The 22,930-nt window shown below is 44.9% G+C and overlaps 1 protein-coding gene across 1 annotated transcript in view; it reads left to right on the top strand.

Moving 5' to 3' along the window:
• The first annotated feature begins 5,761 nt into the window (after positions 1-5,761).
• Positions 5,762-22,930, top strand: part of got1 (glutamic-oxaloacetic transaminase 1, soluble) — a 56,645-nt gene continuing 39,476 nt past the window's right edge. Inside the window, exons 1-2 of the mRNA XM_084322120.1 lie at positions 5,762-5,936; positions 22,495-22,676. Coding sequence (XP_084178246.1) covers positions 5,825-5,936; positions 22,495-22,676 — 294 coding nt within the window. The 5' untranslated portion in view covers positions 5,762-5,824. The remainder of the gene's footprint in view (positions 5,937-22,494; positions 22,677-22,930) is intronic.

Raw genomic sequence — 22,930 nt, forward strand, 5'->3', positions numbered from 1 at the left:
AGGCTACTCCTGTCAGTCTTCCCTCTGACTCAGCCTTCTCATCTGAAGCCCAGGCCTCTCCAGTACACACACCCTACTCCGGGCCCCCGAGCCTTGTTCTGCAGCTCAAATCCCATAATTGCACAGAGCTGACAGTGATAGGTAACGTACGAGACACCCTCACCTGGTCGGAAAGAATGAAAACATCTACTGTCAAAAGGGAAGCGAAGGGACAGGACGGGAGACAAGTGGGGCGGGGGGTATGGCAACTGGTTAACCTAGCTGTGGATCAACTGGGTAGGAAGAGAGCAACTTGGTGTGTTGATCGGTATAGGCTATGGGTTCATACAGATAACTGTGATGAGATACCCACACCACCACCACTATCACCAGCACTACCACTATCACCACTATTACTACCACTATCACCACTATCACTATCACCAGCATTACCACCCTACCACCACTATCACCACCACTAATACCACTATCACCACTACTACCACTATTACCGTACTACCACTATCACCACCACTACTACCACTATCACCCTACTACACTATCACCACTACTACCACTATCACCACCACTACTACCACTATCACCACCACTACTACCACTATCACCCTACTACACTATCACCACTACTACCACTATCACCCTACTACCACTATCACCACTACTACCACTATCACCCTACTACACTATCACCACTACTACCACTATCACCACTACTACCACTATCACCACCACTACTACCACTATCACCACTATACCACTATCACCACTACTACCACTATCACCCTACTACCACTATCACCACTACTACCACTATCACCACTACTACCACTATCACCCTACTACCACTATCACCACTACTACCACTATCACCACTGTTAGGGCAACCGAACAAGAAAAGATGCCAGTGAGGGAATACGGTGTGAAGCTCTTTCCAACGTGTGGTGCTTGTTGATAATAAATTATGTCTTCTCCTTGAGTACTACCACTATCACCACTACTACCACTATCACCACTACTACCACTATCACCACTACTACCACTATCACCACTACTACCACTATCACCAGCACTACTACCACTATCACCACCACTACTACCACTATCACCACTACTACCACTATCACCACCACTACTACCACTATCACCAGCACTGCCACTATCACCACTACTACCACTATCACCACTACTACCACTATCACCACTACTACCACTATCACCACTACTACCACTATCACCACCACTATCACTATCACCCTACTACCACTATCACCACCACTATCACTATCACCCTACTACCACTATCACCACTACTACCACTATCACCACTACTACCACTATCACCCTACTACCACTATCACCACTACTACCACTATCACCACTACCACCACCACTACTACCACTATCACTATCACCACCACTACTACCACTATCACCACTACTACCACTATCACCACCACTACTACCACTATCACCACTATACCACTATCACCACTATTACCACTATCACCAGCACTACTACCACTATCACCACCACTACTACCACTATCACCACTACTACCACTATCACCAGCACTACTACCACTATCACCAGCACTACCACTATCACCACTATTACCACTATCACCACTACTACCACTATCACCACTACTACCACTATCACCACTACTACCACTATCACCAGCACTACCACTATCACCACTACTACCACTATCACCACTACTACCACTATCACCACTACTACCACTATCACCACTACTACCACTATCAACACTACTACCACTATCACCACTACTACTACCACTATCACCACTACTACCACTATCACCACCACTATCACTATCACCCTACTACCACTATCACCACTACTACCACTATCACCACTACTACCACTATCACCCTACTACCACTATCACCACTACTACCACTATCACCACTACCACCACCACTACTACCACTATCACTATCACCACCACTACTACCACTATCACCACTACTACCACTATCACCACCACTACTACCACTATCACCACTATACCACTATCACCACTATTACCACTATCACCAGCACTACTACCACTATCACCACCACTACTACCACTATCACCACTACTACCACTATCACCAGCACTACTACCACTATCACCAGCACTACCACTATCACCACTATTACCACTATCACCACTACTACCACTATCACCACTACTACCACTATCACCACTACTACCACTATCACCAGCACTACCACTATCACCACTACTACCACTATCACCACTACTACCACTATCACCACTACTACCACTATCACCACTACTACCACTATCAACACTACTACCACTATCACCACTACTACTACCACTATCACCACTACTACTACCACTATCACCACCACTACTACCACTATCACCACTACTACCACTATCACCAGCACTACTACCACTATCACCAGCACTACTACCACTATCACCACCACTACTACCACTATCACCACTACTACCACTATCACCACTACTACCACTATCACCCTACTACCACTATCACCACTACTACCACTATCACCCTACTACCACTATCACCACTACTACCACTATCACCACTACTACCACTATCACCACTACTACCACTATCACCAGCACTACTACCACTATCACCACTACTACCACTATCACCACTACTACCACTATCACCACTACTACCACTATCACCACTACTACCACTATCACCACCACTACTACCACTATCACCACCACTACTACCACTATCACCACTACTACCACTATCACCACTACTACCACTATCACCACTACTACCACTATCACCAGCACTACTACCACTATCACCACTACTACCACTATCACCACCACTACTACCACTATCACCACCACTACTACCACTATCACCACCACTACCACTATCACCAGCACTACTACCACTATCACCAGCACTACTACCACTATCACCACCACTACTACCACTATCACCACTACTACCACTATCACCACTACTACCACTATCACCACTACTACCACTATCACCACTACTACCACTATCACCACTACTACCACTATCACCCTACTACCACTATCACCACTACTACCACTATCACCACTACTACCACTATCACCACTACTACCACTATCACCAGCACTACTACCACTATCACCACTACTACCACTATCACCACTACTACCACTATCACCACTACTACCACTATCACCACTACTACCACTATCACCACCACTACTACCACTATCACCACTACTACCACTATCACCACCACTACTACCACTATCACCACCACTACTACCACTATCACCAGCACTACTACCACTATCACCACTACTACCACTATCACCACTACTACCACTATCACTACCACTGCTACCACTATCACCACTACTACCACTATCACCCTACTACCACTATCACCACTACTACCACTATCACCACTACTACCACTATCACCCTACTACCACTATCACCACCACTACTACCACTATCACCAGCACTACCACTATCACCACCACTACTACCACTATCACCACTACTACCACTATCACCACCACTACTACCACTATCACCACTACTACCACTATCACCACTACTACCACTATCACCACCACTACTACCACTATCACCACCACTACTACCACTATCACCACCACTACTACCACTATCACCAGCACTACTACCACTATCACCACTACTACCACTATCACCACTACTACCACTATCACCACTACTACTACCACTACTACCACTATCAACATTACTACCACTATCACCACTACTACTACCACTATCACCACCACTACTACCACTATCACCAGCACTACTACCACTATCACCACCACTACTACCACTATCACCAGCACTACCACTATCACCACTGCTACCACTATCACCACCACTACTACCAATATCACCACTATCACTACTACCACCACTATCACAATCACCACCACTATACTACCACCACTACTACTACTACCACTATCATCACTACTACCACTGTCACCACCACTACTACCACTATACTACTACTACCACCACCACCACTACCACTATTACCACTGTCACCACATAGTTTGATTTAGGATTGGTGTATATACACCTCTATGCATTGTGAGACTTGCTCTTCTTAGAAAGAAACAGAGAGAGAGAGAGAAAGAGCAGTGGAGCATTAACCTCCCTGTGTCTTATCTCCAGTGGAGCTGAAAAACATCCAAAGAAACCCAGGTCCTGGGAGGGGAGAGCAGACTGGAGTGGCCTTCATTTATCAACCACTTCAACCCTGCAGACAGCTGTGGGGAGAGAGCGCCCAGGAGCCTGCATGTTGTTTACACACCAGGGCTCAGCCCAGGCCCTCAGGACCAATATATAATAGAAGTCTCTGCTGGGGACAGGACAGATGCAGATCCCTAGCCTAAACACGCTCACATGCTCCTGCTCCCAGTATAGTGGCGGGAGAGCATAATAGCTCTGTTTAATTAGGATTCAAATTGATATTCGTGGTGTGATATGGCATATACCTTATTACCTTGGCAGGAAGATGAAGGAAGAGGGAGGAATAAGAGTAAGAAAAAAAATCTTGAGTCATTATTTGTTAATTCATCTAGCAAGGAATATATTGAAACTATTTTATATTATTAACCTAATCATTATTTTGGAAAAATTGCACATACACAAATCCATATTCAATACCCCTAAACCCTCATTTGTTGCATTTTAAATTGAGGCCAGACAATAGCCCACCTGAACAATTATTTCCTCCCAAAATAAGAAGGCTATTAGGACAATACATGTGTGCACTTCGTTTAAGCCTAATGTGTATTTGTGAATGTATGTTGTCCCCTGGCTTTATGTTTACTTGTGTATGATTGATTGCTGTTACTTGAATATATTTGTAATTGTGTATTTATGTATATGTAATTATACAAATAAAATCAAATAAAAAAGAGAGAGAGAGAAAAAAAACCAAACTGCTGATAAAACCAAAGATACTCATACGCAGTCTCCTCCCCACCGTATGTATATATATTCTCTCCCCACCGTATGTAAATTTTTTCCCCCACCCACCCCCTCCTAATGTACAGTCTCCTCCCCATCAGATGTATATATTCTCTGTTAGGATCTATGGGTAACAGTATTGTATATTTGCATATCGTATATGTCACAAATGTAACAGTACTATATACCTGTATGTCATGCATGTCCCTATGCCATGAATGTCATGATGTCATGTATGTTGTGTATGTCATAAATGTCACTATGAATTGAAAATGGGGGACCCTGATGTAAACAAGACAAATGTCTTTCTCTGGTCTGCATCCCCTTAACAATTGTGTGTATTGAGCCGTACTGTATTGTACCCATTCTGCAATCAGTTAAATAAAGTTTTCATTCATCATTCATTCATTCATTCATTCATTCATTCATTCATTCATTCATTCATTCATTCATTCATTCATTCATTCATTCATTCATTCATTCATTCATCCATTCATTCACGCATTATCAGGTTTATAGCACCATCTTGTGGAGGCGATAGCAAAGTGTTTCTTGAGAGGAGAGCCCTCCCACTTCATTCAACGACTGACATTTGCATAGGAATGTGCCAATCACTCTCCAGGGCTATTCATTGGCCGACAGTCCCTAAGCCTTTTTTCCTTCGCACTTTGACCCTTTAGGAAGCTCGCCGCGATTGGCTTATCCGGCTCACGCCCATTCTCCTCCATTGTCCAAATCCAAGTTGAAGGTGAAAGTCCTCTGTGTTGAGATCTTTATCGTACATCCCCCGTTGTCTCTCTTCTTTACTCCACATTCCATGATGTCGGTGTTCGGCGAGGTTCCCCAGGCGGTCCCCGTGGCTGTGTTCAAACTGACACAGGATTTTAATAATGACCAGAACCCCAACAAGGTGAACCTCGGAGTCGGAGGTAAGGAACCCTGCAGCAGCAGATGTAGATTCACTGTAGTGTTGATGATGATGGCGACCTGCTCCTCTCAGCTTGGTCGCTTTTAGTGTGGCGTTTGTCGGTTGGCTTTTTATCCCTTTATCCCCAGAAGGTTAACCCAACCGACCGACCGTCGGTTGTGTGATAGTGAAAGGGTTAACCTTCTGTAGTGTTGTCGCAGTGAAAGGGTTAACCTGATGTCGTGTGGCACTGCAGTGAAAGGGTTTTCTGTAGTGTTGTCGCAGTGAAATGGTTAACCTGCTGTCGTGTGGCAGTGAAAGGGTTAACATTCTGTGTGTTGTCGCCGTGAAAGGGTTAACATTCTGTGTGTTGTCGCAGTGAAAGGGTTAACATTCGGTGTGTTGTCGCAGTGAAAGGGTTAACCGGTTGTACCGGATCTCCTCTCTGGTAAACAAGAATACCCTGAAGACTCTGGCAGGAGCACTCATTCAAGGGTACTACGACTATGCTTGCACCTCATGATACCAAAGCACCTCAAAGGCACTAAAAACCAAATTACAAACATCTCAAAACAAACTAGTCAGACTACTGCTTGACCTGACTCCTAGAGCCCACCTCACCCCGGCCTGCCCACTTTGCCAACCTAGGATGGCTTAGAGTAGACGACAGAGTACAGCAACTTGCAATGGGCCTGGTCTACAAGATACACTACACCACCAAGGTACCCATGTACATGTCAAAATACTTCCCAAAGGTCAGTGAATACCACGATCACAACACCAGAGGGAGCTCCACAAATCATGTTAAACCCAGATTCGGCTCAAACAAGGGACTAAACACGTTTTGCAATTATGCCACATCAATGTGGAATGCCCTACCCAAAGCTGTAAAGGAATGTGAATCACTACCCACTTCCAAAAACACTCTCAAAGAACACCTACGGGAGACTGCAATTCAAAACTGGCCCCTACAAATGTCCTAACCCAGTTGTACAGTAAAGACCAAGTATGGCTTTGTCATTCCAATGTACAGTGTACAGTGTCGTCCCCCCCCCTACCCAACCCCCCCCCCCCCCACCTCCAATGTACAGCCCCACCCACCCAACCCCACCCCACCAACCCAACCTCCTCCAATGTACAGTTTCTATGTAAAATGTATACTCTTTTTCTGGACACTTTTTGTATCACAAACAGTACTGTATTTGCAAATCTGGTATGTCATAAATGTATAGATGTAGCAGTACTGTCTATCTGTATGTCGTGTGTGTCATATGATGAATTGAAAATGATGTTGTGTGGCAGTGAAAGGGTTAACATTCTATGTGTTGTCGCAGTGAAAGGGTTAACTTGATGTCGTGTGGCAGTGAAAGGGTTAACATTCTGTGTGTTGTCGCAGTGAAAGGGTTAACCTGATGTCGTGTGGCAGTGAAAGGGTTATCCCTGCAATCACAGATGATGGGACAGAAATCACATTTATTATGCTTCTGTATATATCGGTAAAGTTATGTTGCTCTTATGTTACACACAGACTGCAGCTTTGTTGTTGGATACATTATGCTGTTATATAACGGTGTCGCAATTGGGCCAACTCCCACTCTACATTTACATTTGGTCATTTAGCTGAACGCTTTTATCCAAATCGATTTACAGATTGTGAACAAGTCACTAGATAAGGGTCAGGTGGTGGGATTGTTAATTGATTGATTGAAAACGTTATTAACAGATTGCAGAATGGGTACAATACAGTATGGCTCAATACACACAATTGTTAAGGGGATGCAGACCAGAGAAAGACTTTCGTCTTGTTTACATCAGGGTCCCCCATTTTCAATTCATCAGGATAATCTAATAATGACGAACTTGAGTCTTACACTCTTGAGTGCATAGTAGTATAGACATAGTAGCATGACACGTATAGTAATAGTATACTAAGTATAGTATTAGTAATATAGTAGTAAGGTACATAATAGTAAAATCTGATATTGTAATGTGGCGGACCATGCCACAGATAAATATGTATTGGGAAGTGGAACCACCGCTCTGCAATGCCAGGCTGTGGATTAGCATTCGAGCTATTCTATCCCATAATAATCTCTGATGGTGATGGAACAGTGACGGGAAGATTTATACCCTGTCATGGCTCTGTTTAGCGGGACAGGGCTACCTGCACTGTAAAAGATAAATGTTTTTTCACAGGAAATTCACTATTATTTTACAGATTACTTTTGTTTTTCTACTTTAAGTGTAAATGCCATAAAAATACAGTAAATTACCGTTTATCAAAATATTAACCATAAAGGTTGTGATCTGTAAATGTATTGATTTGACTGTAATTTGACAGTAAGTATTTGACAACCATTGATGCCAGACATTTACAGTTTTCTTGCAGCTTTTTTTCTTACAGTGTGGGCCATGAATAGCACAGAAGGCTAAATAATCCCCTGCTTCAACAGCACGCACACACACACTACTACAGATGGGCAGCAGACTAAAGCAGGCTATAGTACTAGCAGCTAATACTACATCCCTATTCCCTACAGCTCATTCTACTTAACCCAAGTTACTCTCTTCACATTCTCCCCCAGGGTTATCCTCGAGCAGTGTAAAACTGCAATGCAAGTCTGTGTTTTTGCAGGATCAACTGCGGAGGAATGCTAGCTTTAAAATAACAGTTTGCAGCTCTTTTATCCTCAGGTTAATTGGCCCAGCGTGAAGTCAGTTGTTCTTTACCCTTGTGTTAAAAAGATCAATGTTTGCTTTAGTCGCTAGCTTATCAGTGCTGACGGAAGCGGAGGACAGCAGGTGAAAGGCCAGTTCTTTAGTCCTTTAGTCATTAATGTTTCCTTGGCCCCTGTTAGATCCTGATCAAACTGGCCAGTATCACGTCTTCGTCTGCTTGGCTCTCCATCCAATTCCTCTGCGTTGTGTCATTTTAATGGTCCTGACGTCTCTCCGACACTGGCTGATAAGATCCTTATCTCCCCGTTAGTGCAATCCATAAACCATACTAATTCTCCACCTTAGGGCTGGGCGATATGGCCTAAATATGATATCACGATATTTTCTGACCTTTCGGCGATACACGATACGCACCACAATGTTTTTCTTTTTTTCCCCAAACAATTCATTATGAGGCTTACCAAGACAGTATTTGAGTTTGCAAGCTAACATTAAAGACAAAATAAAATACCCATGCATTTAGCATTTTTATATTATATATTAGATTTAGATTATTGGATTATTAGATTATATATTGCATATATTTAGCAATGAGATATTATATGATTTAGATATGAAATATGATGAATTGAAAATGGGGGACCCTGATGTAAACAAGACGAAAGTCTTTCTCTGGTCTGCATCCCCTTAACAATTGTATGTATTGAGCTGTACTGTACCCATTCTGCAATATGTTAATAAAGTTTTAAATCAATCAATCAAAAGGATTTTAGCATTTTTATGAAACTACTGTATATTTGTATGTCTCTAAATGTTTTGATGAATTGAAAATGGAGGACCCTTGTGTAAAAAAGCCGAAAGTCTTTTTCTGGTCTTCATCCTCCAGTCAGTCCACTGTTGTTGTATTGAGCTGTACTCAGGGGAGGAAACTAACTTTTTGGCTTACCAGCCAACTGGCGAGTATCTGATTTTTTTTACCAGCCAAACTGATTTTTTACCAGACAAAAGAAATCGCTAATTATGATAATTACTTCTCTGTATGTCAAGCCGCGTCAATGTTGTGTATGCATCTGGGTAGGCACACTGTGCCTTTAAGACAGCACGGTGGTCTTACGACAGTGCTGTGACGTATCGTCAAGTGTTGTGGTAACGTCAGTTGGGTTGGTGTGCTGTTGTCTGGTTGAGCTTAGCTAGCCCCTTTCGTGACTGCGATGTGCAAGCCAGGGGCTTTTGAGCATGAAATAAAATGTCTAACCTTACCTCGTAGTCCGGTGCTTTTTCGGAAACATTATAGTCATAACAGATACACCTAGCTGGCTGCTTTGAGCACACGGGGCTAACGTTAGCTAGCAAGCAGCTATATAACGCTAACTAGAAGCTAACCACTGCATACAGTTCCAGTAGACAACATTACACCTCTGATTTAAATGTGTCCTTAGTAACTTATACTCGATGGTTGTACTAGGGTTGGATGCAGTTCCCCGTTGGTCAGTCTGTCTGTTTTCCATATTCTGCTGTGTTTAACGTTATCTGTTTGCGAGTGCTCCGGATGGCTAGCCTAGTAGTACCGCGGGACTTTTATTATTATATGTCCGCGGGTTGGCCAGTACTGCGCAAACGTTTATTAAACATTATATGTCCGCGGGTGGTCTTGTGCAGTGCTCTCGTGGCACTGTCAACTAAAGCGAACACTCAGAAGACGTGCACCGTTTGCCAGTGCAGTGATTGCAGAATGTTTTATTTTTTTGTATACTCGCCAGACTGGCGAGTAGTCTTCATGAATCACTCGCCAAACATAAAAAATACTCTCATTTGGCGAGTAAAGTGGCCTAATTTCCTCCCCTGGCTGTACTGTATTGTACCCATTCTGCAATCGTTAATAACGTTCATTCATTCAATCATTCAGCCGGCAACAATAATTTTGATTGACAGTCGAGTCTGCCAATTACGTCACACCGCTTGTACCCGCCCTGCTGTTCTTAGCACCAATCGGCAAGCAGCGCTATTCTTTTTTTACATTCCTGAATGCCCTCCACTGATTTTAACGAGAGCTCAGCTCAACGACAACAACAACAGCTCACCGCAGCCGACGAGTGATTACTAGCGCACCGCAGCATGACAACGAGGCATAATGATTTTACTGCAACAAATGTTATAATAAAAGCCTTTCCATACATCTGTCTGATTGAAAACTTTATTAACAGACCGCAGAATGGGCACGCACAACTCGGCACGGACTGAGATATGAACAGTAACGCTTGCTATCTATGTCGTCATGGACGTTGCTATGTTTGGGTAAATACGCTGATGTGTAACTATATAACGTGTAACTATATAATGTTAATGCCACAAAACGAATGCCTTTGTTAATTGTAGTGAAGCTCTTGGTGGTTAGGAAATGTAGTCAACAACACGGGGTGTCTAGTCAGGACACGGGAGGCAGGAACGTTCTTTGATGAGTTTTATTATCAATGGTCAGACAGATGCACAGGCGATTTCTACTTCTATTTGTGAGAGTGTGTGTGTGTGTGTGTGTGTGTGTGGTTCTAAATGGGGAGGAAACAAAGACATCAGCGTTACTAGTACTCATTAATCAGTCTGTTATATACTATACAATATACTGTTGCTGCAAGTAACATAAACCTCACGAGTGGAACTACCAATGGGGATAAGCAGTGCTTTACCTATACTAGTTACAGGGATAAACTGTGCTAAACAGATACTAGATACTATACTCAACAACATAGATTATACCCAATAGGCTAGATTATCACTATAAACATACTGGTAAATTGCTTCCTAAACAGCTGGTAGAATTATAACATTAGTATAGGCCTTAACCATATAAATCACCAACAATAACTAAGCGTCCTCATCATACACATATTTAACACTTACTTGTGATCAGGGACGCACACATGAACTGAAGGAATCTCTAAGCCCACTAGTATATATGGATGCTGGCTATCGACAGACATGTCTAGACATGTCTGAGGCATCCTGCTGCAGAACAGCAGAGCAGCCCCCCACAGCCTTTATGTCTGACTGAGAGGCGTCCCGCTGCAGAACAGCAGAACAGCAGCACAGCACCCCACAGTCCTTATGTCTGCCCAGTCCTTGGGCCTTTTGTACAGCCGCCCCCTAATCCACGGTGTGGATTAGTTCATGGAAAGGCTCAACTGTCTTCCAGAGTCGACAGTGAGGTTCTCTGTATCCTTCACCCATTTCTGCCTGGACTGCAAGGAGGGTAAGTAGTTATGAAGGAAGTGGGTCCAGAACTGGTCGGCTTACACCTGACTGTGTCGCCATCTTCTCCGGCTGAGGATTTCGGATTCAGGGTACACCACTGGAGGGAGTGAGGAGTCGGGCCGCCCCATGAGGAAGTAGCACCGTGAGGGGCTGACTGTTGGGAGCTGTGGGAGCTCTTCTTCCCATGTGGTCCAGGGTTGCAGGAGATCGGCAGGTAAGTGTGGGTCATCCCAGTCGCGGTCTGTGTCCCACAGTTTCTGGGCCAGAACTTTGGCCCTTGTGATGAAGGGCAGGATGCGACCTAGGGGGTCGTACTGGCTTGCTAGTATCTTGTAGATATTTCTCATAGTCGTCTGGCTTGGGGCAACCGGGCGATGTCTGTAGTGGAGCGTGTCCTCCATGAAGTGCCAACTGAGTCCTAGTGTCATTTCTTGAGCTTCCCTGTGGGTCTGGGAGACCCATCTCTCACTGCTATCTGCCTTGGCCTCTTTGGGCAGGTTGCCGATCACCTCTGGCTGGTTGCTGGCCCACTGGCGGATCTCGAAGCCGCCTGTGGCTAGGAGGGCTCTCAGCTTGTTCACGAGGCTGCTTGCCTCTTCTTTGGTGGGCAGACTCTGCAGACAGTTATCCACATAGAAACACTGTTCTACACTGTGGCGAACATCCTCTGCTGGTTGGCTAGACTCGATGACATGTTTCTGGAGGGCAAAGGTTGCACAGCAGGGGCTGCATGTTGTCCCGAAGGGCAGGACCTCCCACTGGTACACTGATGGTGGTTTGTCTGTCTTCTCTGTGTTCCGCAGGTTCTTCATTACAACTTCCCTTGAAACTTGCAGCTTGGGCATGGTTTGGACTCGCAGGAGGGGGGTGGCATACCGCTGCACTCCGTTGACCTCTACACGGGTGGTCTCGGCCTCCAACAGCTCCACTGAGTACTTGTCCTGTTTGGATCTGTTCACTAACCTCTCGCTCTTGAAAGGCAGTGTATCCAGCTGCCACAGCCGTTCGACTTGGCTGAATAGCTCGGCAGACGGGGAGGAAGCAGCAGTGAAGAAGCACTGTGTGGTTTGAAGCTGTTGCTGCATGTACTTTGCTGGGCCTTGGAGTGTCCAGCCGAGGTTAGTCTTGACTGCCGCAGGGCCACCGTGGGGGCCCAGATGCACCGGCTCGATCGGTACGATCAGGTTGGCGTGATCAGATCCAATCAGGAGGGTTGGCTGAGCTCCGTCGATTGGTGGGATCACCAAGCCTCGCAGATGGCGATACTTCTCCTGGAGCTGGGTGACTGGGTAGCTGTACTGAGACAGACCTAGCTGTTCACCGGTGAAGGCACCTTGAATAGGGAACCTTTTCCTTGGTTCGGATACTGGGGCGATGGCGAAGGAGACACGTGAGCCTGACAGGGTCTTGACGTCTTGGCGGATAGTGCGAAGGGTCAAGTCTTCCGCTTGGCCCTGTATTCCCAGGTGGCGTGCTGCTGAAGCGAGCAGGATGGTTCTCTCTGAGCCATCATCCAGCACTGCGTAGGTGTTGAAGACTCTGTCCATGTAGTGCAGGTTGACTCTGACGATCTTCAGGAGCACTCGGTTGTATCCGTTTGGCTGATCCAGGTAGTGAGTCTCTGCTGTTGAGGTGATGGTGGGCTCGTTCCCACTTCTCTGGTTAACCTCATGCAGGACGGAGAGGTGTTTGGACTTACAGAGTCGACACGGCTTCTTCAGGTCGCAGGCAGAGGCTAGGTGAGGACGACCGCATCTCCAACACCTTCTCTTGGCTTTGATCCAGTCCACTATCTCCCCTCTGGTCAGCTTAGCGAAGCGTTCGCATTGGCTGAGGTAGTGTTCTGACTCGCAGTAGGGGCAGTATATCCTTCCCTTCCCTTGGGTCTGGACAGGTTGATATACCTTGGAGGGCCTTTCGGGTGGAGGATCTTGGGGGTTGTCTGTACCATGCATCACCGTAGTGACCTTTATCTTGGGCTGATACTTGGGGTCTCTCCTGTCATTCTCACTGTGAGCATGAAGGGAGGGCTCAATGTCCAGGCATCTGACTTCTACCCTCAGCCACTCTGCGAAGTCGGTGAGGGACAGCTTCGTCTTGTCTGGGTTCTCCCTGTACTGTTGACGACGGAACCTCTCTTGTTGGTGTTTGGGAAGCCTGTTGAGGAGGCGCTTCACGTTTGAGCCGCAATGGAGTTCCTCGTGACCTTCGCCTTGAAGAGACATCAGCATCCCGACTAGCGACTGCACTCTGATGGCAAATTCGTCGAGGGCTCTATCGTCTCGAATGGGTGGTAAGCGTTCCATGTCCTCTATCTCCTTCAGAGCGAACTGGTATGGGCGTCCGTATCGCTCGTCCAGTGCCCTCAGGGCTTCCGAGTAGGGCATACTTGACTCTGCGTAAGCCAGCACCAGGCGATGGGCACGCGGCACCTTTATATGCTTCAGCAGAATGGCATACTTGTAATGCTCGGAATGAGAAGGATTGAGGAGTGTACTGAGGGAAAGGCGTAGTTCCATGTATTGGGCTCTATCCTCCTTGTTAAAGTCCGGGAATGTTGGACCTTCTATATTGGGGGGTGCATGCTGGTATACTGTGGAGGGATATGGTCTCGCTATGACTGGGTTCCCTTGGTAGGCGAGGTAGGGCACATACGGAGGTTGATGTGCTGACTGGTGTGCAGACTGAGGCAGGTGCTGATGCATGGGTTGCTGCATGACCTGAGGTGTCGCCCAGGTTGGTGGCGGGTAACTCTGCTGAGGCTCATTCCTTTCCTCGTACTTGCGGCTAGGCGGAGCCACATTGGATGTGCTTCGTGGGTTCGGGTAGGAGGTCGGTGGCCAGTATGAGGGTCCGCTTCTTGCCAGGCCCTCTGATTGCGGCAGGTTCTGGGTTGGCCTATTGGGCTGGCTGGGCTGACGAGAGGAGCCTTGGTTATGTTGGTTCTCCTGCTTGCAAGCCTGAAGGCCGTGGGGTACTTCGATTGCACGTTGGAGGGGGTGAGTGGCTCGGCTGAGAGGTGGGGGAAGTGTCCACTCTGGCTCATGGATACTCAAATCTTCTAGCTGGTCGGTTAGTTCTGCAGCCATACTTAGGTGATCCTCGGCTGGGGAATAGTGAGGTGCACGGGCAGGGGAGAACTGCGGTTTGCCTACTCTTTCTGGGTGGAGTTGGCGGACTGGAGTCTGTTGCCGTGATGACCTCCTTGACGACTGAGCTGAGGGTCGGGAGGAATGGTGCTGCAGAACAAGCTCCACTGCAGCTATACTTGGGTGATCCTCGGCTGGGGAGTAGTGAGGTGCACGGGCAGGGGAGACCTGCGTTTCACCTACTCTTTCTGGGTGGAGTTGGCGAACTGGAGTCTGATGCCGTGATGACCTCCTTGATGACTGAGCTGAGGATCGGGAGGAATGGTGCTGCAGAACAAGCTCCAAAAGCTCGGTTTGCTTCTGAGCCGTCTCACTCTGTTGCCGCGCAGTCTCCAGAACTTGGTGCATTATTGTTTCGTGCACATTCTGCATTGGTGGCATGGGGGATGTGCCTCTAGCGGGACTGGGCTGTGCTTTATCCTCTTCATGCCTGCGCAGCTGCTCTGTGTCACGCTGGCGTGTACTGTCCACTAGGTAATCGTCTAGCCATCTCGGGTGCTGCACGGTGCGTCTGGGGCGCACGGATGGTGAAGCGGGGAGGCTCATCCCTCCTTGACTGGTTGCCATATCGTTGACTCTATCCGGCTCGAAGGACCATTTGTAGTGAAGCTCTTGGTGGTTAGGAAATGTAGTCAACAACACGGGGTGTCTAGTCAGGACACGGGAGGCAGGAACGTTCTTTGATGAGTTTTATTATCAATGGTCAGACAGATGCACAGGCGATTTCTACTTCTATTTGTGAGAGTGTGTGTGTGTGTGTGTGTGTGGTTCTAAATGGGGAGGAAACAAAGACATCAGCGTTACTAGTACTCATTAATCAGTCTGTTATATACTATACAATATACTGTTGCTGCAAGTAACATAAACCTCACGAGTGGAACTACCAATGGGGATAAGCAGTGCTTTACCTATACTAGTTACAGGGATAAACTGTGCTAAACAGATACTAGATACTATACTCAACAACATAGATTATACCCAATAGGCTAGATTATCACTATAAACATACTGGTAAATTGCTTCCTAAACAGCTGGTAGAATTATAACATTAGTATAGGCCTTAACCATATAAATCACCAACAATAACTAAGCGTCCTCATCATACACATATTTAACACTTACTTGTGATCAGGGACGCACACATGAACTGAAGGAATCTCTAAGCATACTAGTATATATGGATGCTGGCTATCGACAGACATGTCTAGACATGTCTGAGGCATCCTGCTGCAGAACAGCAGAGCAGCCCCCCACAGCCTTTATGTCTGACTGAGAGGCGTCCCGCTGCAGAACAGCAGAACAGCAGCACAGCACCCCACAGTCCTTATGTCTGCCCAGTCCTTGGGCCTTTTGTACATTAATCATAAGTACTAACTTTGATGCAGTAGTGTGTGTGGGAGCGGCGTTGTTCAAAAGTTTGAACGGGGTGGACCAGATTGATGCGACACAATCCTCTTGGGCAAAACATCACGATATCCACGATACGTTAAAAAAGTGTATCGTTAATGAACTGTACCCGATATTTATATAATATCGTCATATCGCCCAGCCCTACTCCACCTCCGTAAGAATCCGACACTTCGACAACGTGAAATACCTTACAAGGAAAAGCGTGGTTTTATTTGATAAACAGAAACCTCAGCTCAGATTAGGGCTGCACGATTGCACTTGTATCTCAATGGGACTTCCTGGTTAAATAAATAAAAAAAAAAAAAAAAAAGTTTTGTTTTTTTTTTTTAATTGCAGGCTTGGCGATTTGATAATTGCATCATTCCAAATCGCGATTTCGATTAAAAAACGATTAATCGTGCAGCCCTAGCTCAGATGTTAACAGATTGTATTGTCCTTGAAGAGTCTATTCTAATGATCTTTCGGTGTGTTCGTCTATCGTCCTTTTGTTATTCAGTCCAATAGTGTTCAGGCCTGGTCTTTAGCCTAACCCTCCTCGCGTTAGCCGAAGCTAATGATGATGTGGCATTCTCCCCCCCCCCCCCCTCTCGATGAGAGGAGAGAGTGTCTTCTGTGTGATCTCAGTCCTACTCGCTCTTGGTCTCCCAGATTTCTAGTCTGCCTTACACCCGGAAACACCGTTCGACTTATAGATCCTCGCCGTAGCAACGACGGCCCCCCGCCCCTCTCCTGGTTGTCATGCGACGCTCATGACGACTGCTAATAACCTTTCACACATTAAAATGCAGTTTTCTACTGTTTCATTAAGATGAACCCCTCTCCCTCGCTCTCGCTATCAGTTTGTTCTTACAAGGAATGCAAAACATTCGGCTGGCTGCTAAACATTCTGCTGGCTACTGCCTCTGAACCGCTTCTTCTATCACCGTCTTCCATGCACATTTCGATCTCACCGTTTTAGCTGTGATCATCTCCCCCCAATCTATACATCACATACATTGAAAAAGCACCCCAAATCCTTCAGGTCTGTATTCATTAGTGTTTTTTTTAAGAATAGGCTGCCTCTCTTCCCAGGATTTCATGGCAAGCAGTACTGGGGTTTGTTCAAATGATTCTCCCATTAAGTGATTTAAAGGGGAAGACCACCCAATTTTAAGAATTCACATGTGATCTTCTGTCATTATTCCCTATAGTCTAAAACAGTCTAAACATATTAGCTAGAGTTACATGAACAGTTATATATTCCAACCCCAGTCCCCCAGTCCACCAACTCCAGTCCCCACTCTGCTGTTCTCTCTGTCTATCATGGTTAGCTTGTTGTTAGCTTACGCTAACGTAGCGTTAATTTAGGTCTTTAGGTCTATGTCGTGGGCATAAAGGAATGGCGAGGATTGCAAAGCATGTTAGATGCATTTGACCCATTGCGGAATAAAACAGCAGGGACTTGTTTTGGGTCGCAAAATAGGCACACTATGTAGCCTTGCTCTGTTGTAATGTCCGCGTTTCAGACGCTACTGCTGTGCTTTTGAGCGAATACGACTCTCCACAGGATTTTCAAAATAAGAGTATCGCAATATGAATCGATCTTTTTTACGTTTCATCGATCCTATTGGATCATTGATAATAGATCGATATATCGATCTGGATTGATGTATCGTCCCACCCCTAATACACACTCTACCACACAACACATGATCCATGATGTACATACACACTACCATATGTAGCCGGGCTCGTATTGCCGTCTCTGCATTGTGTTAAAGTTCAACCCCTGTTAAGGGAATTCACCTTTTGGTAATGTGTCTGCATGCCTTTTATGGGTGGATGAGTTTACTTGCAGTACCGCTATGTGCCACAGTCACTTCACAACACTTGAAGTCCATTGTGACTGTGGATATACTCACGGACCTCTGTTACACATACATACATTAGTTGTACCCATCTACTCACTATCACACCACACATTCATGTACCCACACATACCCTCTGCTACATATGCACTTATTCACAAGAACAGTAAAAAGGTTTTAAAAAATAAAGTTTTTGTAGGCGGCTGGGTGGCACAGTGGACTAAGCGCTCGTCACCAACGCGAGAGACACTGGTATCGAATCCGGCATCGAATCCGGCTGTCAGCGTTGCCTCCGGCTTGGCCGGCCGTCATACTGGCTCAATTGGCAGAGTCAGCGGGAGGGAAGCCGGTGGGGTGGTATTCTGTTCGTTGTAAACAGCGACTTCTACAGGTCGGTCAGGGCGCCTGCACAGCGAGGGAGGGAGATGGTGAGGGTAGTGTGACCTCCCACACGTTGCAACTAATGACTATTTTGGTAGTCGACTAATCTGTCGATAATTTTTTCGATTAGTCGACTAATCGAAAAACAATTATATAATTATTATTTTTTTTTTTTTTTTGCACTACCTATCTTTATGAAAGTGGCTTCTCAGCTCTGGTCCAGCTGAAGACAGAGCAGAGGAACAGATTGGACATTGAGCATGACCTCAGAGTTGCTTTGAGACTCTTGTCAGGACCAAACAACATTATCCCATTAGTTCCCCCAAACTTACTGTCGGTCTGTTATGTTAAGCTAAGAAGTCTTCAGCTGGCTGGACCAGAGCTGAGAAGCCACTTTCACAAAGATAGGTAGTGCAAAAAAAATAAATAAAAAAATTAAAAAAAATTTAATGACTAATCGACGCAACAATTCGTCATCAACGATTTTTTTATAATCGACATCGTCGATTATGTCGACTAATCGTTGCAGCCCTACACCTCACCAAGGCAAAGTAAAATATATTGTTGGTTTCCTGTTGGTTGTCAGTTTGGCCATGGGTAGGTAGGGAATTTATTTTATTTTATTCTTTCCCACGGCGACTATGGATAGGGAATTTCTTTATTTAATTAAAATGTTCACAACAACATGGATGCATGTACTCTGCCAGCATGTTTAATATCCATAATACTAAATGTTTGACTAAGATTTCTATGAAACTTTATTCTAAAAAAAAAAAAATTTTTTTTCTTTTTTTTTGATTTTTTTTTAGAAACTCATAAAATATATTGGGTCGCACCTAAATCGGCAGGGTCGGTCGGCAACCGGAAACCAACTATTAATTTTGTTAGGCCCAATGAGAGTCCGCGCTGGCAGGTGAATAGATGCTGCTGGCTGTCTCCTATGTCTCAGAGGAAGCATCTGATAGACTTCAGGGCTCCCTAGACCGACCAGTGGGGGGCACATGCGAGCAACGACCAGGAAGGGGAGGGGGGAATTGGCATAACGACAAAAAATTGGGATGGGAGAAAAACACAGAAAAACAGGAGGAGAAAAAGTGGATAAAAAAACGTTTTGTTTATGCGGACCACTAATTGTTATCAAGAAATTTTACGGACCACCTCGTATGCAAACAGTAAAAATAAATAAACCTCAAACTAGTGATGCACCGATGTGAAAATTGTGGCCGATACCGATAACCGATATTAATATTGCTGTTCTGGCCGATACCGATATTTACCGATGTCGATATCTCTGTATAGAAAACACTTTTTTATGATAATCATATAAAGAGCTATTTTCCAAAACGCATACTTTTTTTTAACTTTTGTAACTTATTTTCAGAAATTACTGATATTTTGAAACTATTTAAGGCCAAAACATGTAAAAAGAAAAAAGAAAGATAAAAAAAAAAAAAAAAAAACGTTTTTTTTTTTTAATATCGGCCCTATCTTGATATCGGACCGATACCGATGTGTAAAAAAACGGCCATATCGGCCGATATTATATCGGCGGCCGATATATCGTGCATCACTACCTCAAACGTATATAAAAAGTAAAGACCGGGAATGGGATGTGCGCTCGCACACACATGTTTACGCTTCTAGCACACTTAATGATTTTTAGAATAGTTCAGCTAATGAAGTTAAATCAACTATCCAATGAAGTTAAATCAACTATCCAGTTTGTTTTATAGTGTAATTTAGCTACAAGAGAGAGAGAGAGACTTACCTAATGAGACGGATGAGGTTGCTAAGCAGACGTCAGAGAGAGAGAATAACGTTATCACTTACCTAATGAGACGGATGAGGTTGCTTCGCAGACGTCAACAGCTGGATGTCAGGTTCCAGCTCTGACAGCTTCAATCGGAGATCCGATACAAGATACTTTAATGCCACACAACTATGTTCAATGTTTTTTTTCTTATCCACTTTTTCTCCTCTTTAAATTTTTTTTCTCCCATCCCAATTCTGCTGTGCCAATTCTCCCCTCCCCTGTCTTGAACGTTGCTCGCATATGACCCCACTGGCCAGTTGTAGGGAGGATAGAAGCCTTGCATCACGTGTCCCCTCCGATACACGAGGAGGCAGCCTGTCACATCTTTTCACCTGCCAGCGCGGACTCTCATTGGCGAGGTGTAACGTAACGTGTGGGAGGCTCACACTACCCCCGCCATTTCCTGTCTCTGCGGTGCAGGCGTCCCCCAACCGACCTGTAGGAGTCGCTGTCCACTAGGGCTGCAACGATTAGTCGACATAATCGACGACGTCGATTATAAAAAAATCGTCGACGAGAAATTGTTGCGTCGATTAGTCATTAAAAAAAAAAAAAAAAAAAAAATAGTTTTTTTTTTTTTTTTTTTTTTTTTGTGCACTACCTATCTTTGTGAGAGTGGCTTCTCAGGGTTCCAGACAACATCATAACATGATGATCCCATGGCAAATTTTGGACATTGAAAACATTGTTCCCCTGCAGAAGATGATGATCAGACTAGACACACAATACATTACACACGCACTCCTCTCACTCACACACAGCGATCAGAGTAAGACACACACACATACACAAATTACACAGTACACACCTCTCACTCACACAGCGATCAGAGTAAGACACACACAAATTACACAGTACACACACTCCTCTCACTCACACAGCGATCAGAGTAAGACACACACACATACACACACACACGGACTCCTCTCACACACAGCAAACAAAAGTTATTTAAAGTACACTTCCACTTTAATTTGTATTATTTAATTTATTTATCTTGTTATGAGTGATTGCTGTATTGTTCTTCAAATACATTTTCATTTAAAGTGGCTTAAAGATCCAAATTCAAATGTTTCATGAGTCATTATTTTAATTTGCTATGGGATCATCATGTTATGATGTTGTTGTTTGGTCCTGACAAGAGTCTCAAAGTCTGGGGTGATGGTAGACAAGCAACTCATGCTCAATGTCCAATCTGTTCCTCTGCTCTGTCTTCAGCTGGACCAGAGCTGAGAAGCCACTTTCACAAAGATAGGTAATTAATTCTTTTTTGTTGTTGTTTACATTGGTTTTCGATTAGTCGACTAATCGGAAAAATTATCGGCAGATTAGTCGACTACCAAATTAGTCATTAGTTGCAGCCCTACTGTCCACAACGTCCAGATTACCACCCATCGACTTCCACCCGCTAACTTTGCCAATTGAGTTAGTATGACGGCCGGCCCAAGCCGGAGGCAACGCCGACAGCCGGAGTCGAACCCGGTGTCTCTTGCGTTGGTGACGAGCGCAATGTCCGCTGCGCCACCCAGCCGCCCCTAACTATGTTCAATGTTAAGCCTATTCCGATATTTGATATCTGATGACAATCCCGTTTCACAGAGGTCTGTCTCTTTTCTCTTGAGAGAACCCAACGCTACTAGCCACCGAGCCATTTTTGCTCCACGTGCAGAGGTGCAGGTGCACAAGCGCCACTATTTACCCATAAAATTATTAGCCTAATTTGAGAGAATAACAAACTATAATACCATGTTTTATATTACACAACGGTTTTACAATTCTATTTTAAATAAATTATTATATAATTTTTTTTATTTTATTTAGCTTTTTTCCCCCCATGGACCACCTGCAATATCCTCACTGCACTAGAGAATACCATTCTTGCATTATTGCACATGTCCCAACACAATTCTTATTTATTGTACCTATATGTATGAAATTGCTGATAAACGGCGTCTTGTTCTGTAAGCTCGTCGTCGCTGTAAACGAGGGTAACCTCAGTGTCTTACGAGTTGATATAAAGATTTGAAATAAAATTTAAAAACATCTCCTCAGCCTACAGGACGGAGGAGTGTAAGCCGTGGGTGCTGCCGGTGGTGAAGAAGGTGGAGAAGGTCATCGTTCACGACGACCGGCTGAACCACGAGTACCTGCCCATCCTGGGCCTGCCAGAGTTCAGGTCCTCTGCCTCCAAGATCGCCCTGGGAGACGACAGCCCTGCCATCGCTGAGAACAGGGTCAGTGCAGGGGAAGTGGATCCATAAGATAGCGTCCTTATGGTTTGCCTGTTTATTCCAGTGGTGGCAGAGCAGGGTGGGCAAGGTAGAGTCAAGTCGCAGAGAGGTTTGATTGATTGATCTATCTTTATTTATCTCAAACATTTCAACCATAAAACAAACACACACATTTGTAATAACAATTTTTTTTAATAAAATACAATAATCAGCATAGCTCAAGACTGGTTTTGTTCGAGAAGCGACAGACGGAATGA

The sequence above is a fragment of the Notolepis coatsorum genome (genome assembly GCF_963971535.1).
Source record: "Notolepis coatsorum genome assembly, chromosome: 9".
NCBI classification, from domain to species: Eukaryota; Metazoa; Chordata; class Actinopteri; order Aulopiformes; family Paralepididae; genus Notolepis; species Notolepis coatsorum.